Source organism: Rhinatrema bivittatum, chromosome 6 (genome assembly GCF_901001135.1).
Source record: "Rhinatrema bivittatum chromosome 6, aRhiBiv1.1, whole genome shotgun sequence".
In the NCBI taxonomy this organism is placed as follows: Eukaryota; Metazoa; Chordata; class Amphibia; order Gymnophiona; family Rhinatrematidae; genus Rhinatrema; species Rhinatrema bivittatum.
The window spans coordinates 5,584,203-5,607,771 of record NC_042620.1 but is presented as its reverse complement, the minus strand read 5'-3'; the positions used below and the strand labels follow the sequence as shown (position 1 = coordinate 5,607,771).

The 23,569-nt window shown below is 49.1% G+C and overlaps 1 protein-coding gene across 1 annotated transcript in view; it reads left to right on the top strand.

The window, feature by feature from the left end:
- PTPRN (protein tyrosine phosphatase receptor type N) overlaps window positions 1-23,569 on the top strand; it is a 279,044-nt gene that overhangs the window by 122,178 nt on the left and 133,297 nt on the right. The window contains exons 15-16 of the mRNA XM_029604982.1: window positions 14,989-15,068; window positions 19,845-19,909. Of these exons, the coding sequence (XP_029460842.1) occupies window positions 14,989-15,068; window positions 19,845-19,909 (145 nt within the window). The remainder of the gene's footprint in view (window positions 1-14,988; window positions 15,069-19,844; window positions 19,910-23,569) is intronic.

Below are 23,569 nucleotides of genomic sequence, written 5' to 3'. Positions count from 1 at the left end.
TATATTTAGAGAACTTTTTTTGGAAGGTTTTTTTCTCACAGTGGGGCTTCATTCAACCTCCTGTTTTTCAACAAGCACCAGAACAATTCTCAACAGCGCCGACACATGATTTTTTGACAAGGCCTCGTTTCGAATCGTGGATTCTTCAATCTTCTGCCAAGATTAAAACTTAGTTCACACCATTAATTGGCAAATTTGTTCTCTATGTTTAATTCCTAGCTCCTTTTCACTGCTCCAAGTTGTGTAATTCCCTTGTTTTATTGTAACTGCAACCTTTTGTCAGCACGGGTTAATGTTTATTATTATTATTATTTATTTTTATTTTATTATTACTTTGTTCCTTTCACCTCTTGTTAATTGTAAACCGGCATGATGCGATATTCATCGTGAATGCCGGTATAGAAAAACTTAAAATAAATAAATAAATATTCTGGGCTTGGAAATCGTAAAAGCTGTTAATAATTTAACTATATTCGTTTTCACTTTCCGTCCTTTAACAAACCCCACTTGATGATGGGATATGAGCGTAGGCAAGACAATTTTTAAGCGGTCTGCTAAAATTTTCGCTAGCAATTTTACATCACAGTTTAATAAGGAGATGGGCCTGTAAGAGGCTGGTAGTAAGGGATCTTTGCCTTTTTAGGCAACACTGTGATGTGGGCAAGATTAAAACTTTCAGGGAATCTCTGTTTTTGAAGGCCATCAGCATAGAAATTTGTCAGCGGTGCCACTATATGAGCACTAAGAATTTTATAAAAGTCATAGGAGAAGCCGTCCGGACCCAGCGACTTCCCTGTTTCTACTGAATTGATCACTTGGAGGACTTCGAAGGTCTGTATTGGCCTATTGATAAAGTCTGCTTGGGCCTTGGTAAGCCTAGGTAAATCAAGATTGTGAAAGAAAGAGTTCTCTGCCTCTCCCGTGTCTGTTATATCATCTGAGTATAAAGCCTCATAGAAGCATCAGAATGCCTCCCCTGTCTGTTTGCTTAGGGGATATTTCTCCATTGCCTTTTTTAATGTGAAGTATGTGAGATTTCTGTCGGGAAGACCTAACCAGGTTGGCCATGAGTTTTCCCGGAGTATTTCCAAATTTAAAGAATTGTATCTCACTTCTTCTAAGGGCATATTGAGCTCTAAAGTGGAGTAACATGTTTAAACGCCCCAGTATATTGTGTAATATGGTTCTGTTATTCTCTGATGGGTGTTGGTTCAGCTCAAGCTTGGCTAATTTTAATTCATTCTCTAATTGTAAGATATCTTGATTTAGGGATTTAGTTCTATACTGGACATAAGCAATGATTTCTCCTCTTAACACCACTTTGCCAGTTTCCCAGAACAGTTGGGGTTCGCTAGTATGTTGTTGATTGTTAGTGAGAAAGTCGTGCCATTTATCCCTCAAAAAGTTTTGGAATCATGTCATCCTTAAGGTGTGCTGGGAATCGCCAAATACGAGGACAAGTAGTGTCAGGCCGAAGAGACTACTCAATGGATTATGCTGGCTGAGATCGGAGAATGATCAGAAATGGCCAAAGTTTGTATCTCTGTCTTTTGAACATGTGAGAGAAACTCTTTTGAGACTAATATGTAATCGATGCATGACAATGGTAAATGGGAGCGCGAAACATGAGTGTAATCACGCTCGTCAGGGTGTAGTAGTCTCCAAGCGTAAGTAATATGAAGGTTTTGGCATAGGAAGCCTATCCCTCTTATCGATTTCCGCCCTTGATCTGTATGTTTTTGTAGTGGAGTAGGGTGCTTATCCAAATTTATATCGTGAATGCAATTAAAGTTGCCTACTAGTAGGAGGTTTCCTTGTTGATGTATATTAAGTATATTAACGAGATTCACAAAAAAAGGATGATTATATGCATTTGATGCATAGACATTACAAATGGTGACTGGAGTGTCATACCATTCTCCAACCACCAATATATATCTACTGCCTGGATCTGCCACACTCGTGTGTACCAGAAAATTCATAGTTTTGTTGATAAGAACAGCAACTCCTGCCTTTCTGTGGGATGCTTCAGCATATACGCATGTACCTACCTACTCTCTTTGTAATTTCTGACTTTCAGTGGCCGACAAATGCGTTTCCTGTAAGCAAGCTATGTCTGTTTGCAATCTTTTAAGATGAGATAGAACTTTTTTTCCGCTTAAGATCCCAGTCCATTTATGTTCCAAGAAACTAATTTATTCATAGGAAAAATATGTCAAGTGGATTTGATAGAGATCATTGAGATAGGTGAGTCGGGTGGCCCCCAGCCTGGCCATCCCGAACCAAAATTTCCGGTAAAGTAATTGTGTTGACCGATTCTGAGTGAATACCAATACCATTACTCCAGAATTTAGCATTAACGTGCAACGAGTCTAGTATTACTAACTTGTGAATACCAAAGAATAAGAAGATTCTGTGATTCCCTCCCTTCCCTCCCATAGTATTATAGCTCTCATTCCCTTAGTCCTGATATGAGTCCTCATTCTTGAAGTAATGAGGTCCAGTTCCATGTGCCCAGGAACCCTGCTCTTCATGCGGCGTCAGGCTGAAGGGTTCTGGTTTGGCCTCACTGCTTGGTCCATGTTGTGTGAGATATTGCTAATGTGGATTCCCCTGCAGACGAGGCAGGAGTGGGTTCTGGTTTGGCCTCACTGCTTGGTCCATGTTGTGTGAGATATTGCTGATGTGGATTCCCCTGCAGATGAGGCAGGAGTGGGTTCTGGTTTGGCCTCACTGCTTGGTCCATGTTGTGTGAGATATTGCTGATGTGGATTCCCCTGCAGACGAGGCAGGAGTGGGTTCTGGTTTGGCCTCACTGCTTGGTCCATGTTGTGTGAGATATTGCTGATGTGGATTCCCCTGCAGATGAGGCAGGAGTGGGTTCTGGTTTGGCCTCACTGCTTGGTCCATGTTGTGTGAGATATTGCTGATGTGGATTCACCTGCAGACGAGGCAGGAGTAGGTTCTGGTTTGGCCTCACTGCTTGGTCCATGTTGTGTGAGATATTGCTGATGTGGATTCCCCTGGAGATGAGGCAGGAGTGGGTTCTGGTTTGGCCTCACTGCTTGGTCCATGTTGTGTGAGATATTGCTGATGTGGATTCCCCTGCAGATGAGGCAGGAGTGAGTTCTGGTTTGGCCTCACTGCTTGGTCCATGTTGTGTGAGATATTGCTGATGTGGATTCCCCTGAAGATGAGCCAGGAGTGGGTTCTGGTTTGGCCTCACTGCTTGGTCCATGTTGTGTGAGATATTGCTGATGTGGATTCCCCTGCAGACGAGGCAGGAGTGAGTTCTGGTTTGGCCTCACTGCTTGGTCCATGTTGTGTGAGATATTGCTGATGTGGATTCCCCTGGAGATGAGGCAGGAGTGGGTTCTGGTTTGGCCTCACTGCTTGGTCCATGTTGTGTGAGATATTGCTGATGTGGATTCCCCTGCAGATGAGGCAGGAGTGGGTTCTGGTTTGGCCTCACTGCTTGGTCCATGTTGTGTGAGATATTGCTGATGTGGATTCCCCTGGAGATGAGGCAGGAGTGGGTTCTGGTTTGGCCTCACTGCTTGGTCCATGTTGTGTGAGATATTGCTGATGTGGATTCCCCTGCAGACGAGGCAGGAGTGGGTTCTGGTTTGGCCTCACTGCTTGGTCCATGTTGTGTGAGATATTGCTGATGTGGATTCCCCTGGAGATGAGGCAGGAGTGGGTTCTGGTTTGGCCTCACTGCTTGGTCCATGTTGTGTGAGATATTGCTGATGTGGATTCCCCTGCAGACGAGGCAGGAGTGGGTTCTGGTTTGGCCTCACTGCTTGGTCCATGTTGTGTGAGATATTGCTGATGTGGATTCCCCTGGAGATGAGGCAGGAGTGGGTTCTGGTTTGGCCTCACTGCTTGGTCCATGTTGTGTGAGATATTGCTGATGTGGATTCCCCTGCAGATGAGGCAGGAGTGAGTTCTGGTTTGGCCTCACTGCTTGGTCCATGTTGTGTGAGATATTGCTGATGTGGATTCCCCTGCAGATGAGGCAGGAGTGGGTTCTGGTTTGGCCTCACTGCTTGGTCCATGTTGTGTGAGATATTGCTGATGTGGATTCCCCTGCAGACGAGGCAGGAGTGGGTTCTGGTTTGGCCTCACTGCTTGGTCCATGTTGTGTGAGATATTGCTGATGTGGATTCCCCTGCAGACGAGGCAGGAGTGGGTTCTGGTTTGGCCTCACTGCTTGGTCCATGTTGTGTGAGATATTGCTGATGTGGATTCCCCTGCAGACGAGGCAGGAGTGAGTTCTGGTTTGGCCTCACTGCTTGGTCCATGTTGTGTGAGATATTGCTGATGTGGATTCCCCTGGAGATGAGGCAGGAGTGGGTTCTGGTTTGGCCTCACTGCTTGGTCCATGTTGTGTGAGATATTGCTGATGTGGATTCCCCTGGAGATGAGGCAGGAGTGGGTTCTGGTTTGGCCTCACTGCTTGGTCCATGTTGTGTGAGATATTGCTGATGTGGATTCCCCTGCAGATGAGGCAGGAGTGGGTTCTGGTTTGGCCTCACTGCTTGGTCCATGTTGTGTGAGATATTGCTGATGTGGATTCCCCTGCAGATGAGGCAGGAGTAGGTTCTGGTTTGGCCTCACTGCTTGGTCCATGTTGTGTGAGATATTGCTGATGTGGATTCCCCTGGAGATGAGGCAGGAGTGGGTTCTGGTTTGGCCTCACTGCTTGGTCCATGTTGTGTGAGATATTGCTGATGTGGATTCCCCTGCAGACGAGGCAGGAGTGGGTTCTGGTTTGGCCTCATTGCTTGGTCCATGTTGTGTGAGATATTGCTGATGTGGATTCCCCTGCAGATGAGGCAGGAGTAGGTTCTGGTTTGGCCTCACTGCTTGGTCCATGTTGTGTGAGATATTGCTGATGTGGATTCCCCTGCAGACGAGGCAGGAGTGAGTTCTGGTTTGGCCTCACTGCTTGGTCCATGTTGTGTGAGATATTGCTGATGTGGATTCCCCTGGAGATGAGGCAGGAGTGGGTTCTGGTTTGGCCTCACTGCTTGGTCCATGTTGTGTGAGATATTGCTGATGTGGATTCCCCTGCAGATGAGGCAGGAGTGGGTTCTGGTTTGGCCTCACTGCTTGGTCCATGTTGTGTGAGATATTGCTGATGTGGATTCCCCTGCAGATGAGGCAGGAGTAGGTTCTGGTTTGGCCTCACTGCTTGGTCCATGTTGTGTGAGATATTGCTGATGTGGATTCCCCTGGAGATGAGGCAGGAGTGGGTTCTGGTTTGGCCTCACTGCTTGGTCCATGTTGTGTGAGATATTGCTGATGTGGATTCCCCTGCAGATGAGGCAGGAGTGGGTTCTGGTTTGGGCTCACTGCTTGGTCCATGTTGTGTGAGATATTGCTGATGTGGATTCCCCTGCAGACGAGGCAGGAGTGGGTTCTGGTTTGGCCTCACTGCTTGGTCCATGTTGTGTGAGATATTGCTGATGTGGATTCCCCTGCAGACGAGGCAGGAGTGGGTTCTGGTTTGGCCTCACTGCTTGGTCCATGTTGTGTGAGATATTGCTGATGTGGATTCCCCTGCAGATGAGGCAGGAGTGGGTTCTGGTTTGGCCTCACTGCTTGGTCCATGTTGTGTGAGATATTGCTGATGTGGATTCCCCTGCAGACAAGGCAGGAGTGGGTTCTGGTTTGGCCTCACTGCTTGGTCCATGTTGTGTGAGATATTGCTGATGTGGATTCCCCTGCAGACGAGGCAGGAGTGGGTTCTGGTTTGGCCTCACTGCTTGGTCCATGTTGTGTGAGATATTGCTGATGTGGATTCCCCTGCAGACGAGGCAGGAGTGAGTTCTGGTTTGGCCTCACTGCTTGGTCCATGTTGTGTGAGATATTGCTGATGTGGATTCCCCTGGAGATGAGGCAGGAGTGGGTTCTGGTTTGGCCTCACTGCTTGGTCCATGTTGTGTGAGATATTGCTGATGTGGATTCCCCTGCAGATGAGGCAGGAGTGGGTTCTGGTTTGGCCTCACTGCTTGGTCCATGTTGTGTGAGATATTGCTGATGTGGATTCCCCTGCAGATGAGGCAGGAGTAGGTTCTGGTTTGGCCTCACTGCTTGGTCCATGTTGTGTGAGATATTGCTGATGTGGATTCCCCTGGAGATGAGGCAGGAGTGGGTTCTGGTTTGGCCTCACTGCTTGGTCCATGTTGTGTGAGATATTGCTGATGTGGATTCCCCTGCAGATGAGGCAGGAGTGGGTTCTGGTTTGGGCTCACTGCTTGGTCCATGTTGTGTGAGATATTGCTGATGTGGATTCCCCTGCAGACGAGGCAGGAGTGGGTTCTGGTTTGGCCTCACTGCTTGGTCCATGTTGTGTGAGATATTGCTGATGTGGATTCCCCTGGAGATGAGGCAGGAGTGGGTTCTGGTTTGGCCTCACTGCTTGGTCCATGTTGTGTGAGATATTGCTGATGTGGATTCCCCTGCAGATGAGGCAGGAGTGAGTTCTGGTTTGGCCTCACTGCTTGGTCCATGTTGTGTGAGATATTGCTGATGTGGATTCCCCTGCAGATGAGGCAGGAGTAGGTTCTGGTTTGGCCTCACTGCTTGGTCCATGTTGTGTGAGATATTGCTGATGTGGATTCCCCTGCAGATGAGGCAGGAGTAGGTTCTGGTTTGGCCTCACTGCTTGGTCCATGTTGTGTGAGATATTGCTGATGTGGATTCCCCTGCAGATGAGGCAGGAGTAGGTTCTGGTTTGGCCTCACTGCTTGGTCCATGTTGTGTGAGATATTGCTGATGTGGATTCCCCTGGAGATGAGGCAGGAGTGGGTTCTGGTTTGGCCTCACTGCTTGGTCCATGTTGTGTGAGATATTGCTGATGTGGATTCCCCTGCAGATGAGGCAGGAGTGGGTTCTGGTTTGGCCTCACTGCTTGGTCCATGTTGTGTGAGATATTGCTAATGTGGATTCCCCTGCAGATGAGGCAGGAGTGGGTTCTGGTTTGGCCTCACTGCTTGGTCCATGTTGTGTGAGATATTGCTGATGTGGATTCCCCTGCAGACGAGGCAGGAGTGGGTTCTGGTTTGGGCTCACTGCTTGGTCCATGTTGTGTGAGATATTGCTGATGTGGATTCCCCTGCAGACGAGGCAGGAGTGGGTTCTGGTTTGGCCTCACTGCTTGATCCATGTTGTGTGAGATATTGCTGATGTGGATTCCCCTGGAGATGAGGCAGGAGTGGGTTCTGGTTTGGCCTCACTGCTTGGTCCATGTTGTGTGAGATATTGCTGATGTGGATTCCCCTGCAGACGAGGCAGGAGTGGGTTCTGGTTTGGCCTCACTGCTTGGTCCATGTTGTGTGAGATATTGCTGATGTGGATTCCCCTGCAGATGAGGCAGGAGTGGGTTCTGGTTTGGCCTCACTGCTTGGTCCATGTTGTGTGAGATATTGCTAATGTGGATTCCCCTGCAGATGAGGCAGGAGTGGGTTCTGGTTTGGCCTCACTGCTTGGTCCATGTTGTGTGAGATATTGCTGATGTGGATTCCCCTGCAGACGAGGCAGGAGTGGGTTCTGGTTTGGGCTCACTTCTTGGTCCATGTTGTGTGAGATATTGCTGATGTGGATTCCCCTGCAGACGAGGCAGGAGTGGGTTCTGGTTTGGCCTCACTGCTTGATCCATGTTGTGTGAGATATTGCTGATGTGGATTCCCCTGGAGATGAGGCAGGAGTGGGTTCTGGTTTGGCCTCACTGCTTGGTCCATGTTGTGTGAGATATTGCTGATGTGGATTCCCCTGCAGATGAGGCAGGAGTGGGTTCTGGTTTGGCCTCACTGCTTGGTCCATGTTGTGTGAGATATTGCTGATGTGGATTCCCCTGCAGATGAGGCAGGAGTGGGTTCTGGTTTGGGCTCACTTCTTGGTCCAGGTTCTGTGAGGGGTTTCTGACGTGGATTCCCCTGCCTATGAGACAGGAATGGGCTCTGTATTCGGGCTCAGTTCTTGTCCCGTCTGTGAGGGTTTGATGGGTCTCAGTATTGAGTTATAAACAATTTCATCTCCTCTGGGGGTCGGATTGCAGCGTCTTATCTGTGGCCCTCAGTACAAACTGGGTCAGAGGGCAATCAAAGGTGTTTTAAAAACCCGGGCCCCTCGCCCCTCACAGCCTGATAGAAATCGGTAGCCAGGGAAGTTGCCTGTTTGTCAGCCTGGCAGTATCGTTCTGCAGTATCTGGAGGGCACGGAGGGGATACCTTGGTACAAGAATCTGTTGCACTGGGTGTGAAAGTCAGCAGTAGCAGGAATGCCTTTCCCTCTCTGTAATACCCTCAGTTTCAGGGAAAGCTGGGAATCTCCTGAGTCTGAAAGTATTTTAATTTCTGTTCCTGTAATCCTTCCTGGCCGGATGTCATCGGGACCAGCTCCCCGAGCGATCCACAGGATGTGTCCGTTCTGGGTAATCAACCAGTAACAAGGCCGGCAGTGGTATCAGTCAGACTGGTGCTCGCTGGAAAGACGGCTTAGACGTCATCTGCAGAGATTCGGTATCTGATGCCCGTGGCTTTTAGCAGAGCACCCAGGGGCTGAAGATACAAATTGAATAAAACTGAGGCGAGGGCAGACACCTGGGCTGTGCTCACTGCACTGCTTTTCCGGGCCAGGCAAACCTGCAATGATCTCTTCTCTGAGAATGGCTGGAACCAGTGCACCAGTTTTCCCAGTCCCCACGGCGTGCATCGACTGAAGAACGAGTGAATTTTGACTGTGTCGAACACGTCTGAACCCTCAAGAAGGAGGAAGAGAATTGCTCTTCCGGAATAAATCTCATGCAACGGCGAGTCGGTTAAAGAAACCAGCAGGGTTTTGTGCTGTGACCTTAGCAAAACCGGCATTGCCATGGATGTAACACATTATTGTCATCTAAGAAGCCTGAGGTCCGTATGCCACTCACTCATCTGGCTAAGTTCCAGCTTATCCAGCTAAGTGCCGTGTCTCCAATATCAGCCGGGTCGGTGGCCACCACTTAGCCAGATAAATCCTTGTCTAGCTAAGTAGAGGGAGGGGAACGGGCGTAAGGGGAGGAGTTATCTGGCTAACTCTGGGGCCCATGCAATGCAATGCGCTCACACGAGGTACGGCTTAACCCACTGTAGGACGCAGGCTAAATAGGCGCGAATCCATCCCCTAATGCAAAAAGGGGGATTAGCGTCTATTTAATGCGCGTCCGACGTGGAGTGAATGAGAGAGCAAATGCACGTGAATGAGGCTATTACTCATTCACTCTAATGCAAAAAAATAAATGTGCGTATCAGACGTACAATTATCGCTCAGCTGTTATTTATTTTATTTATTTATTTAACGCTTTTCTATACCAGCATTTTCATTTCATGGAAGAAGTGGTAAACATTAACTTAACTTAACATTGAACAAGAGGCAAAGTTACAAAAAACAAGGTGGAGTGACCTTGGACATCGAGGTGGCAAGCGGCTACAGAAAAAAGGAGAAGGACTTAAACAAGTGGTAAACTAGGGGATGCCTGGGTCTACAAGGAGTGCTTTCCTACCTATCTTTTATTCATAGTTCAAACCTGTTGCGGGAAGGCTTGTGAGAATAGCCAGGTTGTAAGTTTTTTCCGAAATGTTAAAAGGCAGGGTTGAAGTCTGAGATCCGTAGGCGTGGTGTTCCAGATGGCGGGTCCTGCACTCGAGAATGCCCGTTCTCTGGTGGTTATTATATGTAGGGTGGCTTTAGTTGCGGGGATGTGTAGTGTTCCTTTGAACCTTTCTCTGATGGGTCTTGTAGAAGTGTGACGTTTGAAAGGGATCTGCAGATCGAGTTGGAGCTGTTTGTGGATGGTTTTGTGGATGATGGTGAGGGGCCTTGCGTAAGATTCTATAGTTTATTGGGAGCCCCTGTAAGTTCCTGAGGATGGGTGTGATGTGATCAACGCGGTTGGTGTTTGTTAAGATTCTGGCCGCCGAGTTCTGGAGCATTTGAAGGGGGTTTTGTTGTGGAGGAGGGGGGACCCAAAAGAAGGGCGTTGCAGGAGTCTAACTTGGAAAAAAGCAGAGTTTGGAGGACTGTCCTGAAATCTTGGAAATGTCTTTTTAGCATTGTAGTTTGAAGAAGCAGTCCTTGGTGGTGTTGTTGATGGATTTCTTTAGGTGAAGAAGCAGTCCTTGGTGGTGTTGTTGATGGATTTCTTTAGGTGAAGAAGCAGTCCTTGGTGGTGTTGTTGATGGATTTCTTTAGGTGAAGAAGCAGTCCTTGGTGGTGTTGTTGATGGATTTCTTTAGGTGAAGAAGCAGTCCTTGGTGGTGTTGTTGATGGATTTCTTTAGGTTCAGACGGTTGTCGAGGATTACACCGAGGTCTCTTACTTGTGTGATCATGGTATTGAACGAAGTCTGTGGAGGAATGTCAGTGTGATTTGAGGAGATGAGGAGGAGTTCGGTCTGTCTGGAGAAGGCGTTAATAGCTGAGCGCACTGGAAAAAAGTACAGAAAAGCAGAAAAGTCTGCTTTTCTGTACTTTTTGAAAAGTTTAAAAAAAAAAAGAAAAAACCCCTCTGCCGGCCACTTTGAAGACCGACGCCGATACGCTCGGCATCGGTGTTCATAAGCAGCAGAGACCGCAGGCTCGCTGAAAAGCCCACGCCCGCTTTCCCCGAATAATATTGCATCGGCCCCAATCCTTGTCGAGCTAAGTAGAGGGAGGGGAATGGGCGTAACGGGGAGGAGCTGAGTAACTAACTCTGGTTGCCTGCAGAGCTGTCCTAAAGTTAGTTGGATAAACTCACCCAGCCAAGTTTAGGACAGGCGGATATATTCATCAGTGCTGTCCCATAGGCTAAGTTAGCAGGGCAGGCTTATTCAGCTGCTGAACGTGGCCCTCTCTTAGCTGCCTCCAGGAGCTTAGCTGGGGACGGTAAGCAGGGCCGCCATCAGGAATTTTGAGGCCCCATACAGCCAAAATGTCTGGGCCCCCAAGCGCACCTGCCGCCTGGCGGCTGCGGGCCCCCATATGTGGCAGTAGATCCTGGGGCCCCATACTGCAGGCCCAAGAATACTGCCCTGATGGCGGCCCTGACGGTAAGTTAGAAGCAGGGCGGTAATTCTCTGGCACAGGCTTTTCTAACACAGGCTACAACTCCCTCCTCCAACGAGAGCTTAACCCTTTCATCCGGCAGCTCAGGTCAGCAGCCAGAAAGGGCGAGGATCTAAGGCACAGTGCAGAGGGCTGAGCCGCCACATCTTACTGACAGTCTCCCATGCAGTTAGCAATCAAAACCCCGAGCACAAAGCTGGCTGAGCCGGCTCACGCATGCACAGATCTCTCAATGCTTCCAGCTCAACAAAATAACTGGCACATTTTGCACAGTCCGTGGAGGAAATAGATTTTTTTAGATGTTTCTCAAGCCTGCCTTTAAGCCGGAGCGCACTGTTAACCCGCGATTGAACGCGCGTTTTCGACGCGCTAGCTTTACCCCTTATTCAGTAAGGGGTCGAAAACGCGCGTCCAACCCCCCGAACCTAATAGCGCCCGCAACATACAAATGCATGTTGCGGGCGCTATTACGTATTCCCGCGCGATTCAGAAAACAAAATGTGCAGCCAAGCCGCACATTTTACTTTCAGAAATTAGCGCCTACCCAAAGGTAGGCGCTAATTTCTGCCGGTGCTGGGGAAGTGCACAGAAAAGCAGTAAAAACTGCTTTTCTGTGCACCCTCCGACTTAATATCTCCATGATATTAAGTCGGAGGCCCCAAAAGTTTAAAAAAAAAAGTAAAAAATTAAAAAAAATTTTTTTAAATGGGCCAGCGGTTCGCGGGTTGAAAACTGGACCTTCAACGTCCGGTTTCTGAACCCGTGGCTGTCAGCGGGCTCAAGAACCGACGCCGGCACAATTGAGCATCGGCTGTCAAACCCGCTCACAGCCCCCGCTCCTGTCCGAAAAGAGGCGCTAGGGACGCGCTAGTGTCCCTAGCGCCTCTTTTTGCCGCAGACCCTAATTTAAATAAATTACTTTACTGTATCGGCCCATATCGTAGCAGTTTTAAAAAGCCAATTAGCAAGTAAAGTGCCCTTACACGTGAATCTCCTGTGGACAATTCAGTGGCACATATTGTAGCCCTTCCACAGGTAAAGTGCAATTACACGTGTAAAACCAACCTCAAGCTTGCACATCCTTTAGAAAATCACCCCCACTGTCTTATACCTTTTAAATGCAGCCTTAAACTGCGCTCTCAGTGAGGCCTTGGGATTGTTACTCATGGCTGCTCCGCCTTTCTCATACTCCTATTGAGGGCCACTTTTTGTGACTGCCGTGTTCCCCAGAGTAATGTGACAAGGCACCTGAGTGAAATGAATGTGCGTCTAATGCCCATGAATGTGTCTCAGTCTGAATGCAGGGTGTAGGCTGGCACTGCCTGTAGTTAGTCTTGGTGGAAGTTCAGTGCTCTTGGCTGCAAGTGCCCATGTGTGAGTCTCGGTCCAAGTGCAGTGCTGATGGCTGGCAGTGCCCCTGGGTTAATCTTGGTCTGAGTATAGTGCTGCTGGCTGGTATTGCCCCTGGGTGAATCTTGGTCCGAGTATCGTGCTGCTGGCTGGTATTGTCCCTGGGTGAATCTTGGTCCGAGTATAGTACTTCTGAATGGTAGGATCAATGGGTGATTCTTGGTGGGAGTGAAGTGCTTTTCGCTGGTAGTGTCAATGAGTGACTATTGGTCTTAGTATAGTGCTTCTGGATGGCATTGCTCCTGGGTGAGTCTTGGTCTTAATAAAGTGCTTCTGGCTGATATTGCCCCTGGATGAGTCTTGGTCTTAGTGCAGTGCTTCTTGCTGGTATTGCCCCATGGTGAATCTTGGTCCGAGTATAGTGCTTCTGGCTGGCAGTGCCCTTGAGTGAATCTTGGTCCGAGTATAGTGCTTCTGGCTGGCAGTGCCCCTGGGTGAATCTTGGTCCGAGTATAGTGCTTCTGGCTGGCAGTGCCCCTGGGTAAATCTTGGTCCGAGTATAGTGCTTCTGGCTGGCAGTGCCCTGGGTAAATCTTGGTCCGAGTATAGTGCTTCTGGCTGGCAGTGCCCCTGGGTGAATCTTGGTCAGAGTATAGTGCTTCTGGCTGGCAGTGCACCTGGGTGAGTTGTGGTCTGAGTATAGTGCTTCTGGCTGGCAGTGCCCCTGGGTGAGTTGTGGTCTGAGTATAGTGCTTCTGGCTGGCAGTGCCCCTGGGTGAGTCTTGGTCAGAGTATAGTGCTTCTGGCTGGCAGTGCCCTGGGTGAGTCTTGGTCAGAGTATAGTGCTTCTGGCTGGCAGTGCCCTGGGTGAGTCTTGGTCAGAGTATAGTGCTGCTGGCTGGCAGTGCCCTGGGTGAGTCTTGGTCAGAGTATAGTGCTTCTGGCTGGCAGTGCCCTGGGTAAATCTTGGTCCGAGTATAGTGCTTCTGGCTGGCAGTGCCCCTGGGTGAATCTTGGTCAGAGTATAGTGCTTCTGGCTGGCAGTGCCCCTGGGTGAGTTGTGGTCAGAGTATAGTGCTTCTGGCTGGCAGTGCCCTGGGTGAGTCTTGGTCAGAGTATAGTGCTTCTGGCTGGCAGTGCCCTGGGTGAGTCTTGGTCAGAGTATAGTGCTGCTGGCTGGCAGTGCCCTGGGTGAGTCTTGGTCAGAGTATAGTGCTTCTGGCTGGCAGTGCCCTGGGTGAGTCTTGGTCAGAGTATAGTGCTGCTGGCTGGTATTGCCCCTGGGTGAATCTTGGTATGAGTATAGTGCTGCTGGCTGGCAGTGCCCTGGGTGAGTCTTGGTCAGAGTATAGTGCTGCTGGCTGGCAGTGCCCCTGGATGAATCTTGGTCAGAGTATAGTGCTTCTGGCTGGCAGTGCCCCTGGGTGAATCTTGGTCAGAGTATAGTGCTGCTGGCTGGCAGTGCCCTGGGTGAGTCTTGGTCAGAGTATAGTGCTTCTGGCTGGCAGTGCCCTGGGTGAGTCTTGGTCAGAGTATAGTGCTGCTGGCTGGCAGTGCCCTGGGTGAGTCTTGGTCAGAGTATAGTGCTTCTGGCTGGCAGTGCCCTGGGTGAGTCTTGGTCAGAGTATAGTGCTGCTGGCTGGCAGTGCCCTGGGTGAGTCTTGGTCAGAGTATAGTGCTGCTGGCTGGCAGTGCCCTGGGTGAGTCTTGGTCAGAGTATAGTGCTGCTGGCTGGCAGTGCCCTGGGTGAGTCTTGGTCAGAGTATAGTGCTTCTGGCTGGCAGTGCCCCTGGGTGAATCTTGGTCAGAGTATAGTGCTGCTGGCTGGCAGTGCCCTGGGTGAATCTTGGTCAGAGTATAGTGCTTCTGGCTGGCAGTGCCCCTGGGTGAATCTTGGTCAGAGTATAGTGCTGCTGGCTGGCAGTGCCCTGGGTGAGTCTTGGTCAGAGTATAGTGCTGCTGGCTGGTATTGCCCCTGGGTGAATCTTGGTATGAGTATAGTGCTGCTGGCTGGTATTGCCCTCCGATTTCGGAGCAGCCTCGGAGGGAACAGGCAGCGCGCGCTGGGCTCGGCACGCGCAGGTTGCACAAATGTGCACCCCCTTGCGCGCGCCGACCCCAGATTTTATAAGATACGCGCGGCTACATGCGTATCTTATAAAATCCAGCGTACTTTTGTTCGCGCCTGGTGTGCGAACAAAAGTACGCGATTGTGCAAATTTTTAAAATCTACCCCTTAGTGTAGCTGTTTTAAAAAAGGATTGGATAAGTTCTTGGAGGAGAAGTCCATTACCTGCTATTAAGTTCACTTAGAGAATAGCCACTGCCATTAGCAATGGTTACATGGAATAGACTTAGTTTTTGGGTACTTGCCAGGTTCTTATGGCCTGGATTGGCCTCTGTTGGAAACAGGATGCTGGGCTTGATGGACCCTTGGTCTGACCCAGTATGGCATGTTCTTATGTTCTTATGGATTGATGACTGTACGATTGTGTCATAAGCTGTGAACAACCCATAATCCGTACCTTACATTTTTCTGTCTGTACAGCATTGTTGGATCTGCTCTCACCTTCCGGATCCGACCGAATGATCAAAACCTGTCCCTGTCAGATGTGGCCAGTCGTGCAGGTGAGTGTTGGGACTGACATGGACAAAGGGATGGATTCTAGAACATTCCTGCAATGATTTCTCTAAATCATTTCAGAATTTATATTGTGCCCTGAAGATGGGGGAGTAGCTTAGAGAGGCACTGGTGTGGTGGGTGAGGATGTTTGTGAAGTAGAATAACACTGGGGAACAATTAAAAATGCCATTGTAAGGACAACCAGTGTCCAGGTCTCATTTACCAAACCTTATCCTCATTCTGTGTCTATGGGGAAAATCTTAGTAAATAAGGAAGTATTTACAGTACTGGCTTTTTTCTAATTCACCTGGACTGCGATACAGAATTATAAGTAAGTAAATCAATAAAAGTAAGAAGAAAAAGAAGCCAGTAGGATCTTCCAAGAACATGGATGAAGCAGTACAGCTCAGGTATTGTGCACCGTGCCTCCCACTTACTTAGGGTCTCAGGTATTGTGCACCGTGCCTCCCACTTACTTAGGGTCTCAGGTATTGTGCACCGTGTCTCCCACTTACTTAGGGTCTCAGGTATTGTGCACCGTGCCTCCCACTTACTTAGGGTCTCAGGTATTGTGCACCGTGTCTCCCACTTACTTAGGGTCTCAGGTATTGTGCACCGTGTCTCCCACTTACTTAGGGTCTCAGGTATTGTGCACCGTGCCTCCCACTTACTTAGGGTCTCAGGTATTGTGCACCGTGTCTCCCACTTACTTAGGGTCTCAGGTATTGTGCACCGTGCCGCCCACTTACTTAGGGTCTCAGGTATTGTGCACCGTGCCTCCCACTTACTTAGGGTCTCAGGTATTGTGCACCGTGCCTCCCACTTACTTAGGGTCTCAGGTATTGTGCACCGTGCCTCCCACTTACTTAGGGTCTCAGGTATTGTGCACCGTGTCTCCCACTTACTTAGGGTCTCAGGTATTGTGCACCGTGTCTCCCACTTACTTAGGGTCTCAGGTATTGTGCACCGTGCCTCCCACTTACTTAGGGTCTCAGGTATTGTGCACCGTGTCTCCCACTTACTTAGGGTCTCAGGTATTGTGCACCGTGCCTCCCACTTACTTAGGGTCTCAGGTATTGTGCACCGTGTCTCCCACTTACTTAGGGTCTCAGGTATTGTGCACCGTGTCTCCCAGTTACTTAGGGTCTCAGGTTTTGTGCACCGTGCCTCCCACTTACTTAGGGTCTCAGGTATTGTGCACCGTGCCTCCCACTTACTTAGGGTCTCAGGTATTGTGCACCGTGCCTCCCACTTACTTAGGGTCTCAGGTATTGTGCACCGTGTCTCCCACTTACTTAGGGTCTCAGGTATTGTGCACCGTGCCTCCCACTTACTTAGGGTCTCAGGTATTGTGCACCGTGTCTCCCACTTACTTAGGGTCTCAGGTATTGTGCACCGTGCCTCCCACTTACTTAGGGTCTCAGGTATTGTGCACCGTGTCTCCCACTTACTTAGGGTCTCAGGTATTGTGCACCGTGTCTCCCAGTTACTTAGGGTCTCGGGTTTTGTGCACCATGCCTCCCACTTACTTAGGGTCTCGGGTATTGTGCACCGTGCCTCCCACTTACTTAGGGTCTCGGGTATTGTGCACCGTGTCTCCCACTTACTTAGGGTCTCGGGTATTGTGCACCGTGTCTCCCAGTTACTTAGGGTCTCGGGTATTGTGCACCGTGTCTCCCACTTACTTAGGGTCTCGGGTATTGTGCACCGTGTCTCCCACTTGCTTAGGGTCTCGGGTATTGTGCACCGTGTCTCCCACTTACTTAGGGTCTCGGGTATTGTGCACCGTGTCTCCCAATTACTTAGGGTCTCGGGTATTGTGCACCGTGCCTCCCACTTACTTAGGGTCTCGGGTATTGTGCACCGTGTCTCCCACTTATGTGTGGTCTCAGGTATTGTGCACCGTGTCTCCCACTTACTTAGGGTATTGTGCACCGTGTCTCCCAGTTACTTAGGGTCTCAGGTATTGTGCACCGTGTCTCCCAGTTACTTAGGGTCTCGGGTATTGTGCACCGTGTCTCCCACTTACTTAGGGTCTCGGGTATTGTGCACCGTGCCTCCCACTTACTTAGGGTCTCGGGTATTGTGCACCGTGTCTCCCAGTTACTTAGGGTCTCGGGTATTGTGCACCGTGTCTCCCAGTTACTTAGGGTCTCGGGTATTGTGCACCGTGTCTCCCAATTACTTAGGGTCTCGGGTATTGTGCACCGTGTCTCCCAGTTACTTAGGGTCTCAAGTATTGTGCAACGTGCCTCCCACTTACTTAGGGTCTCAGGTATTGTGCACCGTGCCTCCCACTTACTTAGGGTCTCAGGTATTGTGCACCGTGCCTCCCACTTACTTAGGGTCTCGGGTATTGTGCACCGTGTCTCCCAGTTACTTAGGGTCTCGGGTATTGTGCACCGTGTCTCCCAGTTACTTAGGGTCTCGGGTATTGTGCACCGTGCCTCCCACTTACTTAGGGTCTCGGGTATTGTGCACCGTGTCTCCCACTTACTTAGGGTCTCGGGTATTGTGCACCGTGTCTCCCAGTTACTTAGGGTCTCGGGTATTGTGCACCGTGTCTCCCACTTACTTAGGGTCTCGGGTATTGTGCACCGTGTCTCCCACTTGCTTAGGGTCTCGGGTATTGTGCACCGTGTCTCCCACTTACTTAGGGTCTCGGGTATTGTGCACCGTGTCTCCCAATTACTTAGGGTCTCGGGTATTGTGCACCGTGCCTCCCACTTACTTAGGGTCTCGGGTATTGTGCACCGTGTCTCCCACTTATGTGTGGTCTCAGGTATTGTGCACCGTGTCTCCCACTTACTTAGGGTATTGTGCACCGTGTCTCCCAGTTACTTAGGGTCTCAGGTATTGTGCACCGTGTCTCCCAGTTACTTAGGGTCTCGGGTATTGTGCACCGTGTCTCCCACTTACTTAGGGTCTCGGGTATTGTGCACCGTGCCTCCCACTTACTTAGGGTCTCGGGTATTGTGCACCGTGTCTCCCAGTTACTTAGGGTCTCGGGTATTGTGCACCGTGTCTCCCAGTTACTTAGGGTCTCGGGTATTGTGCACCGTGTCTCCCAATTACTTAGGGTCTCGGGTATTGTGCACCGTGTCTCCCAGTTACTTAGGGTCTCAAGTATTGTGCAACGTGCCTCCCACTTACTTAGGGTCTCAGGTATTGTGCACCGTGCCTCCCACTTACTTAGGGTCTCGGGTATTGTGCACCGTGTCTCCCAGTTACTTAGGGTCTCGGGTATTGTGCACCGTGTCTCCCAGTTACTTAGGGTCTCGGGTATTGTGCACCGTGTCTCCCAGTTACTTAGGGTCTCGGGTATTGTGCACCGTGTCTCCCAGTTACTTAGGGTCTCAGGTATTGTGCACCGTGCCTCCCACTTACTTAGGGTCTCAGGTATTGTGCACCGTGTCTCCCAGTTACTTAGGGTCTCAGGTATTGTGCACCGTGCCTCCCACTTACTTAGGGTCTCAGGTATTGTGCACCGTGTCTCCCACTTACTTAGGGTCTCGGGTATTGTGCACCGTGTCTCCCAGTTACTTAGGGTCTCGGGTATTGTGCACCGTGTCTCCCAGTTACTTAGGGTCTCGGGTATTGTGCACCGTGTCTCCCACTTACTTAGGGTCTCGGGTATTGTGCACCGTGCCTCCCACTTACTTAGGGTCTCAGGTATTGTGCACCGTGCCTCCCACTTACTTAGGGTCTCGGGTATTGTGCACCGTGTCTCCCAGTTACTTAGGGTCTCGGGTATTGTGCACCGTGCCTCCCAGTTACTTAGGGTCTCGGGTATTGTGCACTGTGCCTTCCACTTACTTAGGGTCTCAGGTATTGTGCACCGTGCCTCCCACTTACTTAGGGTCTCAGGTATTGTGCACTGTGTCTCCCAGTTACTTAGGGTCTCAGGTATTGTGCACCCTGCCTCCCACTTACTTAGGGTCTCAGGTATTGTGCACCGTGTCTCCCAGTTACTTAGGGTCTCGGGTATTGTGCACTGTGCCTTCCACTTACTTAGGGTCTCAGGTATTGTGCACCGTGCCTCCCACTTACTTAGGGTCTCAGGTATTGTGCACCGTGCCTCCCACTTGCTTAGGGTCTCAGGTATTGTGCACCGTGCCTCCCACTTACTTAGGGTCTCAGGTATTGTGCACCGTGCCTCCCAGTTACTTAGGGTCTCGGGTATTGTGCACCGTGCCTTCCACTTACTTAGGGTCTCGGGTATTGTGCACCGTGTCTCCCACTTACTTAGGGTCTCGGGTATTGTGCACCGTGCCTCCCACTTGCTTAGGGTCTCGGGTATTGTGCACCGTGTCTCCCACTTGCTTAGGGTCTCGGGTATTATGCACCGTGTCTCCCACTTGCTTAGGGTCTCGGGTATTGTGCACCGTGTCTCCCACTTGCTTAGGGTCTCGGGTATTGTGCACCGTGTCTCCCACTTGCTTAGGGTCTCGGGTATTGTGCACCGTGTCTCCCACTTGCTTAGGGTCTCGGGTATTGTGCACCGTGTCTCCCACTTACTTAGGGTCTCGGGTATTGTGCACCGTGCCTCCCACTTGCTTAGGGTCTCAGGTATTGTGCACCGTGTCTCCCACTTGCTTAGGGTCTCAGGTATTGTGCACCGTGTCTCCCACTTACTTAGGGTCTCAGGTATTGTGCACTGTGCCTCCCACTTGCTTAGGGTCTCAGGTATTGTGCACCGTGCCTCCCGCTCAGCTGTCTCGGGCATCGTGCACTGTGCTACTTTCAGTAAAACACCAGTATCTTTTTTTTTTTCTGTGCAGCTGCAGTGAAAGGTGACCTGGAAACTGAGACGGGGCTGAAAATCGTACAAACAGGAGTTGCACAAGTAAGAAAACTTTTCATTAATTTTTTTTCTTGATTGTAAACGTGAAGAGGTTTTGTCAGAGTGCAGGATCAGATGCTGCTGATAGGGTTGCTGGCTGTCTCTGGATTTTCAGGACTGGCTCCTGTGCTCCTGCTTTTACTCCTCTGCCTGCAGGGGTTTGTACTCTTGCTTATATTAGGGAAGGAAAAAGAAAAATCAGATCTACAATTCCATGCACACAGTGGGGTGAAATTATGACTGAATCAGCCTGTCCTGAAAATCTGGAGCCAGCTGGCAACCCCAGGTGGTAAATGTGTCTGGATCAGAGGGAGGAGTGACCCCTAACACCCTATCATTAAAATCATCCATTGTACCTGAAGACTGGAGGATAGCAAATGTAACCCCCATATTTAAAAAGGGCTCCAGGGGCGATCCGGGAAACTACAGACCGGTTAGCCTGACTTCAGTGCCAGGAAAAATAGTGGAAAGTGTTCTAAACATCAAAATCACAGAACATATAGAAAGACATGGTTTAATGGAACAAAGTCAGCATGGCTTTACCCAGGGCAAGTCTTGCCTCACAAATCTGCTTCACTTTTTTGAAGGAGTTAATAAACACGTGGATAAAGGTGAACCGGTAGATATAGTATACTTGGATTTTCAGAAGGTGTTTGACAAAGTTCCTCATGAGAGGCTTCTAAGAAAACATCATCTCCGGGCGATGGCTCATAAGAACTGCGGTGACGCGGAGGGGCTCACCAGCCTGTGCCTCCGCCTGCTCTCTTCACCGCCACGAGAGCCCCGTTGCTCTGCTATTGTTATTGGACCTTGCTGCATCACTCCACAAACTTTCCCCGCCTTCCGAGCTGGGCTGGTCTTAAACGGCCACGCCCCCTAGTGACATCATCTCCGGGCGACAGCTCATAAGAACCGCGGCGACGCCCCTTCATTCCCTGCTGAGGCTCTGACGTTTTCTACGCCCTTACTTTCTGGCTCTTTATCATGGAAATTCCAATTATATTTGGCAATGGTAAATATGGTTCTCTTGCTTCCTCTTCTGAAAACTGCCATTACCCTTCTAAATCCTTGCACCGAAACTCATTGGTATCCATTAGACCTGCCTTAATTACTACCATAGTTTTATCAGCAGTTTCATACATATTCTGTAATGCTCAATCAGTTAGGAAGAAAATTCTGGTTATATCTGACTTGATACTTACTAATAATCCCGATTTCCTTTTAATCCTGGCTCACAGACTCAGATATTGTTACTATAAACAATTTATACCCTAAGGGATATATGGTTATCCTTGAACCCCGACCAAATCGTAGAGCAGGCGGCTTGCTAGCTATCATAAAATCATCCTTTTGTCCAATAAAAAAACCAACTCCCAGCTACTGCCCCATATGAAATTCTACTCCTATCTACCACCGTTTTAAATATTTGTATTATATACTGGCCTTCTACACACAGATTTATCAAGTCTTTTAGAACTACTTTCCTCCTTACCTATAGATTTATCACAAACCATATTAGTTGGCGATTTTAACCTGCATGTTAACTCAACTCCCCCATCTTCAGTCGTGACCTCCTTTTTGGATGCCATGACTGGCCTTGGTTGGAAGCAGCTGATCCAAGTTCCCACCCATATTCACAGGCACACTTTACACCTTGCTTTTCATAACCCTTCCTTTGCATCTCTGATCTCAGAGAAAACACTCATTAACCCAATTCCCTGGTCGGACCATTACCTTATCTTCTTCACCCTAAATTTAACTAAGGCTATCTCAAATTCAAAACACAATCCTTCAGTATTGAAAAGGAAATTCGTGTCTTCAGATTCTTTCATTGATTCTTTTATTCCGAATATGCCTTCGTCCCCCGCCTCTAATATTGATGACACTGTCACAGCCTGGAACATGCCATCATTACAACACTAGATTCTATAACTCCATTAAAAACTTTTCATAGCAAAAAAAACCAAAACAAATGCTCCTTGGTACACAAACTCTCTTCATTCCTTCCAAACTCTGCTTGTTGCATCCGCCGGTCGCAGACGGCTGCGACCGCTCTGCCTTACCTCTTTTATTCCTTTTTCCTCCTTCTTGGGCAAGATGGCTGCCTCTGGTGCCAAGGTCCTCGGCGTCTCCAGCTCAGCATGGGCGTCCCAGTCCACCATGCTCCTTCCTGTGGCCTCCTAGGGCGCGCGTGCACACGTTGCCTATGCTCAAATACACGTCATGGCGGGAAACTCGGGGACGTCCCCACCACATGACGTCGATACCTCCAGGTATTTAAAGCCTCCACTATGCTACCATCATTGAGTTAGCAAGGACTTCGGTTTAAGCTACTCTGACCGCTCTAAGCTGCACGCTTAGAGACCTCGCTACCCTCCGGGGATCTCGCTCCTTACGAAGCTCTAGGCACCCACTCCTTGGGGGTCTCTCACTTCCAACCCCCCTTCGGGGTTTTTACTAACTAGACAGCCGCTCCTCAGGGGTCTCTCTCTCTCTCTCTCTCTGTTTATTTCAGGATCTTCTAGACTATAGGGTACTCGCTCCTCGAGGGCCTACCAGTCTGTGTATCCTGCACCACGGAACTTTGGTCCCACCATCATCATTTCCAGGAAGATGCCACATGTAAAGCTTACTCTATGCTTATGGCCAGGGACACAAGAACACTTAGACTCAGTAAAAAGTATAATGTATTTTTATTAGTCAATATAAGTGTTCTCGGGAGATGCTGGGTACTGGGTGCCCTTAGTCTTACAAACTGACCAGCATCTCCTCATATACAGGAAGTGACCCTTCTTTTATAGATAACATTCAAATACAGGAAAAGGATAGAAGGTTCTAGAGATTTGCATGACTGCCCAAAGGATCATTTACATAAGTTGTGATGTCAACTGCATGATTACATCATCGCTAACTATCCCTGATTGGCTTCCCAGGAGGTGTGGCCCATTTCCCATGACTTTCTTTGTTCTGTTAAACTCTTACTGGTCAAGGTAATCAACACGTCTGTAGCTGTGTGGATTACAAACTCCTGAGAATAGTGCCTGAAGCTCCCCTGTGGTGACTCTATGAATAGACATCACCTGTCTGGTGCCAGCTTGCCTGCTTCTTCAGATATCCAGGGACATTCTGTAAGTCATGCTCAGAAAGTCACTCAGAGTCCATTCAGCCTAGGCAGGCTAAAGAAAAGCAGAGGCTTCTGGGGATTTCCTTCTCCATGTTGGTTTTCTGTTCAGGCAAACTTCTCATTTCCCTCTTGTGCCACTTACAAATGGCAAAGTGGCACACCCAAGTACCAGTTGGGAGGACAGAACTATGAAGTCATTATGGCAAATGGGCTAAATGTGTAAGCTAATAGCTAACCTTGTGTGTGGTGTTATCCCTCCAGATCCCCCTAAAAGTAAATGAGACTAATAGGCAGACATGCACTCTTGAAGTGACAAATAATAACAGAATAACTAGGTTTCACTAGGTAGCCATTAGCTCTATGATTGAGCAATAAGGATACCTGCGTTATAAAAAGGACCTAATTTATAATAGCAAGACCACATATGTTATTTTTCAGAGTCAAGTAATTACACAATAGTGGAGTAACAGGTAAAGGTAAGGAGAACAAAGAGAGACTAGTATGAAAATATTATGTTTCTCATATAATACTAGGTATAC